The 7,845-nt window shown below is 50.4% G+C and overlaps 1 protein-coding gene across 1 annotated transcript; it reads right to left on the minus strand.

Moving 5' to 3' along the window:
- Positions 1 to 6,009: 6,009 nt before the first annotated feature.
- Positions 6,010 to 7,321, minus strand: Hoxd4 (homeobox D4). Its single transcript, XM_055600352.1, has 2 exons — positions 6,895 to 7,321; positions 6,010 to 6,341 (listed from the first exon to the last, which is right to left on the minus strand). Exons 1-2 carry the CDS (start codon positions 7,319 to 7,321, stop codon positions 6,010 to 6,012), a joined length of 759 nt encoding a protein of 252 aa, XP_055456327.1.
- Positions 7,322 to 7,845: the final 524 nt, after the last annotated feature.

Consider the following 7,845-nt stretch of genomic DNA (forward strand, 5'->3'; position numbering starts at 1 on the left):
ATAAACCGGAAAGATTTACAGTCCTCGCCCGGCCCCCAACAGCCTCACACCCTTTCAGGAATTACTTAGGATGATTTATCACACCAACCCGGGCAATTGTCACACTGATAAAATAGCCCGGGCCTAGGCCCGCCAAGCCGGGCCTTGGGAGGCTGTTGGCCGCCGGCCTCTAGTGAAGCTGGGGAGCCTTTTTGTGGGTCCCTTTCTGAGCCTATAGGGGGATGTCTGAGCGGATTGAAGTGGGTGGGGTGAGAGGGGGAGACCATTCTCATTGAGAAAAAAGCAAGCAGAGAAAGCACCCGGAATCTGCGTGCAGGAGTCACTCGCTGAGCACATAAACATTTGTCATCTTTGAATAATTGAATTAATGTGTTATTGTTTGAATGTATAATTCATAACGGGGAAAACTTTGTTGCTGTCCTGACGGAGGAGAAATATACACACACCAAAAATTAAAACACACACACACACACACACTCACACACCCCTAAACGGGCACCATACACAGCCCATTCCCGCTCGCCGAAATCCTCCTCAGAGTCAACGGAGGCAACAACATAGATGTTAGGACGGGAAAGGAGGCGGAGGAAAAGACTGTCCATCCGGACACCGGGCCAGAGCGAAAGGAAGAGGAGGTTTGCTGCTTGTCTCCACCGCTGGCTGGGGCGGCGGAGGACGGCAGCAGAGCGGCGCTTAGGACCTCAAATCTCCGCAGCGAGGATGAAAGAGGCTGGGAATGGAAGCAAGAGACACTCGCTTTTGCAACTCGCCTCAGCCTCCCCTTTTTCAGAGGGTTCTCTATGCCTGGGGGACTCCGACTTGGGAGGTGGAAGATTTCCTTTCCTTTTGTTAGATACTCAAAAGAGAAAGAACGAAGGGAAAATGACAAATACAAAACCAAAGAGGTAGCAAGGAGAAGCTGCTTGCTGGGGAGCCGCTGAGCTCGGGGTGGGGAGGCAGCGAGCTAGAAGTAGCTTGGAATCATTATCTGTTGGTTAAAATCTGCCTGGGGTAAAATTTCAACTCGGTTTTATAGCCTTCTATTATGACGCAAAGAAAAATTTACGAGCCTCGCTTGAAAAGAGGGCCAGGGCCTTTTCTCGCCGGTTTAAGAATAGGCAGCAGATGCGGTGACAGCGACCATTGTTCCTGGTAGACACAGGCGACCGGGCAACCTCGGCCCGCGTGCGCCAGGAACGTCCCCAGGCCGGCGAGATTTTTTTTTTTTTTTTCAAACTCCTGTTGTCTGGGGAGCAGCCTGCGCGCACCCTCTCGCCCCTCGCACACCCTCACATCCTCATCCCGCCCTCTATTTTCTCTCTCTCTCTCTCTCTCTCTCTCTCTCTCTCTCTCTCTCTCTCTCACACACACACACACACACACACACACACACACACACACACACACACACACCACTCGGCCACCCGTAGTAATTTTTCATAAGTGCAAAGCTTCGCTGAACCAAAGGTCACCATTCAAGCCACTAACAACTTCTGGCCGGCGCGCGGTTCCAAACCAGGGAGGCAAAGGCAACTATTTGTCAGCGGCTCTGACAGCTAAGTTCATTAAGGATTGAAATCTGATGAAATAAAAGTCGCCCAAATATTTACCTGCGGGCCGCGCTCGGCGCCCGCCGCGGGGCCGGGTCTGCGGGCGCGGGGGGCCCCCCTCGGCGGGCCGTGTTCTCGGGATCCCTGCACTTTCCAAGTCGGAGAGAGCCCTTTGCGTGGCAGATTAATGACGACTCCGTGTTTCTTAAGGGACGTGCTGAATTAATTATTTCGCCAATCACGTGGTCGCGACTTGTAGAAATCTATTCTTATCATCTTCCTCGCACTTTGAAAATTCTCTGGGTTATGAGCGGCCCTCCCCTGGCTGCCGCCGAGCCCCCAGCCTCCCAGCCCTGCGTGGGGGGCAGGGAGGGCTCCCCAACATGGCGCCGTCTGCCGAGGGTCCGATTTACTGTACTGTACTCAGAGGGCTTCTCTATGGAGCCGCTTCCTCCTGATCCCTGCCGGTGATTCAATACACACAGCGGTATTGATGTATTGGTGGGCACAGGAGGAGCCATTAACCAGAAGACGGGCAGAGGACAATCATAAAATGTGTCTGAATATTTAAACTTCTGTCTGCGCACTTATAAATACACATGTCCACGCATCTGGGGCGAGCCCTTCCATATATTAAGGACATATGTCCTATTTTATGCATTCTGCTCATTTCCTGTCTCCAGCAAGACACCCCCTATCTATTTTGGAACTCCTGTCTTGGCCCCCTCTTCAAAGCGGAGGCCAAGTTGTGGGAAAGCCCTCGTGATAAAAATAGTGCATGGTACTTTTATAGTAGAGAGTGTTTATTGTTGTCTGGGGACAAGAGGGATGCAGGGAAGGAGGGGGCTGTTAGAAACTCCAGAGGGGGTTAGTAGACCCAGAAAAGTAGGAGCCCAAGATGGGAAACCAGCCAGGTTAGAATGGAGGAACGACCACCAGCCAGCCTCAGTTGGGCCCAGAAAAAGCGCTCTCACCCGGCCTCTGGAGAGAGGGAAGGATTTTTATACATTTATCAGGACTGGCTTCCTCTGAAGGGGGTCTAAGGACTGGCCAGGACAGAAAGTCAATTTGGAGCTCCCTAGTAACCCAAACAGTTTCTTCTCTTTCTTTCAACAAATAATGCAGCCTCCACCCTGCAGCCTGGATCCCATACCCGGCTTTCCAGTGCTCACAAAATATAGTAGCCAAATTGAGGGTAGGAAGGGCGTGTGGAATTGCTAAATCTTGGGTGACTTTCACGCTATAGGCACCAAAGAAATTGGTGTCTAGTTCATTGCAGAAAAAAAAAAAAAAAAAAAAAAACAAGATAGGTTGTTTATCATGAATGTTAGCTTTTAGGAAACTTAACGAAGAGTCTCTAACAAGGCACCAAACAGGAGGGAAGATTTTACTACACCTTTTATTATTGCAAATATAGATCAATGAATTACATCAAAACTACAGGCAGCAATTAGTATAAATAATACTTTAATCAGTGGCAGCAGAGCACGGTCAGTCCTAGTTTAAAAAGCATCTTTTCCGAGCAGACTCCAAGGGGCTGACTGACAACGTCATCTCACAACAAAAGGCCGTCATGGACAAAGTGAGACGGGGGCCAGAGGCTCACTGTCCTCAGCAAACATTCCACTCCTCAGACCCAGTCACGACCCCAACACGGGTTCTAAAACAGCCAAACAAATGCTTCTGGCTCAGATTTGGGGACGACAAACTGGAAATAAATAACAGCAAATGGGCACTAGAGCCTTTCCACATCTTGCTTTCTCTGGAGCAGGGTTCCAGATGGACACTCATTTCCTTCCCTGCCCTGGGTGTCTAGGGTGGGGGCAGGGGTCATCCCTTTCCCTGACCACTCCTTTGGGCCCAAATGGGTACCAGGGTCCGAATGGGACTTCAGGACTGGTAACTGCTCTCTGGGTCAGGCAAGCATCATTAGCATTTCAAAAGACACCCCCTCCCAGCTGAGAGGAAGAGCTGGAAAGTGTAAACAAAGAAGTTGTTTCCCCACTTAGTTTCCAAAGTAGTGGGTCTAGGTTGGGGAAGGAAAGCCTACTCTTGGCTTTTGGTTTTCCTTTGGGGCAGGAGGAAGAAGGGGCAGTTTTTTTGGTGTAAAGCTGGGTGAACAACCAGAACTTCTGAGGAGAGGAAAAATCTGTATAATGTCCACAGTGGCTTTATAGTTGAGTGTCGTGAAAGTATGTACTCCCTCGCATGGTTCAACGTATGCTCAGATTTGGCTTTTAGGAAAGATTCTTAACAACTTTCCAGTTGGCCTAAGGATAGTGCCTCTTTTCAAATGCTATATCCAAAGACTGTCTCCATGTTACAAGGAGGGGGAAGAGAGAGAGAGAGAAGGGTAGTTAGAGTCCAAAAGGTTAAGGGTTTAGAGGTCAGTCCTCCAGGCTGAAATACAGCTAATCGAACAGAAAATTTGTCCTCTGGATGAACCTGATTCTGTAATTTAGCCGAACTTCAGTAAAATACCTTTTCAGCTTCTCAACGTGAGGGCGTCCGAGAAAAAGACGTCTTGACTATGTATGAACTCTGTGCTTTTTGTCATAGAAACAATGATGCAAATAACTCGGGAATATCCATCTTTAATATCTCGACGTGGTGAGAATCAAGTCTTGCCATGTGCAAGTCTGAGAGCCAGGCTCACCCCAAGGAGGAACAAAGAGCTTTCCCCAGGGTCTAATACAAAAGACTAAGGCTTGGAAGACACTTCAGAGAAGCTAACTCTCAGCCTAAGGACCCCAGTGAGTCCCTGCCCTCGGCTCTCAGGAGACACAGAACCAAAGCACAAGCCTTTCCCTCTTCCACCTAAGCCTACTTTAAAAACAATCACTGAAACTTTCCTAAAGTGCTCTGAAACACTGAAAGAAATAACACCATTATGGATCTTACAATTAAAATTTAAGTTTACCCCTCCCCCATTTCTTCCTTTGGGGTGGGAGTGATGCAGCTGCAATCAGGGGTTTCTGTTTGGGGTCCAAGCTTTGGGGATCAAGCTTTCAAAGACTTGTTTCATTTGACTATATAAACTCCATCATTACCTTGGCCCTTATCCTCCTTATCTTTAAGGATTAGAATTTTTAGAAAATGAGGTTTGAACTCTTCTCAGATGTGAAATAAAAATAAATAAATAATAAATAAATAAAACATCTTTCTTGTTGTTTGAGGTTGTTTTTAAGTCACTATCTTCAAGGTAAAGAAGAGGGCCTGAAAACTTAGACTTTCACAATTTCTGCTTCTAATTAATGTCTTGAGAAACACTTTTAAAAACACACACTTGAAGGGAAATCCCCTTAAGATCAACTCTTATGGATTTCTAGGGTCTATGAGTTTATTTTTAAAAATAAGACTTCCTTACCTCCTCTCTCCCTCCTGCACAACATCATCCCAATACAGGCCATACACTGAGTCCTATAAAATACTGTTAAGTGGGGCACTTGGAGCATTTGGAATCCAGTTGGAATAGAAAAATCTGATGACCCAGGACATATAGGTTTTGTTTTCTTTCCCCCAGAGGAAAATATTGGACCATTTGTTTCTTCCCCCATCCCTCTTTCTTTCAACCACCCGGAACTACTGGCAAACAGCGCTGAAACAAGCACACACATTTTCAAAAACTTGGTTTTCCTGGACCCTTGGCTTCCCTCTTGAAGGGTTAAGGGCCTCCTACACATATTTCCAGAGTGGGGGGAGTGGAAGGGAGGAGCCCAAAATCCAGAATAGGGCCACAAATGAGCCCACAGATTTCTAATTCAGTCCCCTGAAGTTGGTCCTTTTCACTCTCCTAAGGCTTTTGGCATGCAGTTGTCATTATTTTCTGCAGTCCATTTCCCCAGCAAATAAATATTTAAGCAAATATAATCTAAGCATATAATAACCCGTTTCCACTTTTCTTCTTGGATTTATTTCTTTGGGCCACTGGGAGCAAAACATTTCTTTTTATCACAGCAGAAATTCTATAGATGATCCAGAAAGTTCTGAGATTCTGGTTCAGCCCTCCTGCTCCTTCTCTGAGAGCACCTAGCATTGGGTGCTCTTCTGCCTCAACTCCCCCACAGCTACTAAGCCACACAGCTCCCGGAAAGGGGTGGGTGGTGTGGAGGAGAATGTCCAGGCCCACTCAGGGATAAAGCCTCCAACCTTCATTTGCAAATTCAAAATCCAACAGCAGAGATTTTCATGAGTTTAATGACTCGCCAAGGTTTTATGTTCTCAGTAGCTCCTGCCATATGATAATATACTTAAAAGAAGCCCGCCCACCCTCCCACCCCATCCCCACTTTAGGGAGGGGGCTGCCCTGGCGCAGGATGCTAACCTAGTCCGAGGTCGGCCTACATCCCAGGTCCACCCCCACAGTACCTTAGAGCCCAGTGAGGTGACGGCCCCGCCTGCACCCGCAGCTTCGCCTCAGCCTGGAGTGCAGGGAGGGACAGGCCCAGGGTCCCCACTTCTATAGGGTCGTCAGGTCCGTGTGGTGGTCCTTGGCCACTGGCTGCAAATGCTGGCCGGGGGCAGCTGAAGAGGAGCAAGAAGATGAGGAAGACGAAGAGGACCTGCTCTTGGTGTTGGGCAGTTTGTGGTCCTTTTTCCACTTCATCCTCCGGTTCTGGAACCAGATCTTGATCTGACGCTCTGACAGACACAGGGTGTGAGCGATTTCAATCCGTCGGCGTCTGGTCAGATACCTGTTAAAATGAAATTCCTTTTCCAGTTCTAGGACTTGCTGTCTGGTGTAGGCCGTCCGGGAACGCTTGGGCTCCCCGCCGGTGTAGTTGGGGTTCACTATGAGACAAAACAGACAGGACAGTCAGGTCAGAGCCCGGCCACTAGTTAGGCCCCTGGCTTGCCTCTGCCCTCACTTCCTGGCCTGTCCCTCAGCCCTCGGCCCTCCCCGTGCTCCAAGCTCGCCTGCTTCCTCCCTCCCGCCCTCTCCCTCAGACACTCACTCCCACCCAAACCCTTCCACGCACCCACTCCCAGCGCTCACAGGTCCTCAAAGGCGCTCCCTTCTCCCTGGCCCACCAAGAGCTTGGGATCTCCAACATTTTGGAAATGCCCTTCTCCCCGCTCTGTGTTCCCTCTGCTGTGGAAATGGAGTCCTCCCCCACCCCACCCCCATCCCCCCCCCCTTTTGCGCCCACAGCCAAGCAGCCAGCCACATGGTCCCGGCCTGCTCCCTCAGCTATAAAATTTTATGGAGAGAGTAATTGCGGCGCCCAAGGAAGCTTCGAAAGCCCCCACCCACCCACAGCCGCTCCGGGGGGGGGGGGGCAGGCCAAAAGATGCGAATAGGGGTGGGGGAAGGGCCGAGAGGTCGCCTCACCCCGCTCCTTACCCGAATTCACGTGCACCTTCTTCATCCAGGGGTAGACCACAGCGGGCTGCTTGAGCGCTGTCCCGGGGGGCGGCTGCTTGTGGCCGGTGGGCTGGCTGCAGGCCCGAGCTCCCGGCAGGGGCGCAGGCGGGGGCGCTGGGCAAGGCTCTCCCGGGGCCCCGTAGTGACTTCCCGGGCCGCTCGGCTCCTGTCCGTGACCCCGCGCGGGCAGCGCGGAGCCAGGCCCGGGCCCACCGCCTCCGAAGGGTTGCTCGCCGAAGTCGGGCCGTGGGTAGAGCCCCGAGGGCTGGAAGTCGGAGCCCTGCGCGCCGCTGCCGTAGTAATCTGCTCCCTGCTCGCCTAGGTAGCCACCCTGCAAATATTCCTCGCACGGAGGAAACTTGGGGTCCACGTACTTAGAGTTCACCATATACGAACTCATGGCCATTAATTTCAGAAGGTAGAAAATACTAATTTTTCTCGTGTTGTCTTTTTTTCTCCTTCCATTGGGCCCTCCTACTTGCTGTCAACTGAATAAAGTTGGGCGGCCATGTGACCAGGCCAGCCAATAGGAAGGGAGTGAGTTTATCACCGGGTTGGTGAGCATCTCATAATTTTCACAAATTTAACTAAATAACATATGTGTAATCAAGTGACTTGCCGTGCCACGTTTGAGAGTCCCTGACAGATGTTAATATAGTTCTGAGTCTGTCCACAGCACCCCTATTTGCAGCAGGTAATCGCGGCTTTTGTCTTCCATTGACTTTGCTAACCTTCCATGCCCTCCTCACTCACCACCGCCTGAAGCAGCCCCCAAAGGGGGCACAGTTTAAGGAAGAGTGAAGTCTCCTATTTGGGGTGCAAATTAAGGGAGAACGAGTGTGGGCAATGTGGCCTCTGAATTGGGGAGTGTGTCCTAGGCGGGCAGCCTGCCCGGGCCAACTGGCGGGAGTCCTGGACTCTGACATACAA

Source organism: Psammomys obesus, unplaced genomic scaffold (genome assembly GCF_907164565.1).
Source record: "Psammomys obesus unplaced genomic scaffold, mPsaObe1.curated_primary_1811, whole genome shotgun sequence".
Lineage (NCBI taxonomy): Eukaryota > Metazoa > Chordata > Mammalia > Rodentia > Muridae > Psammomys > Psammomys obesus.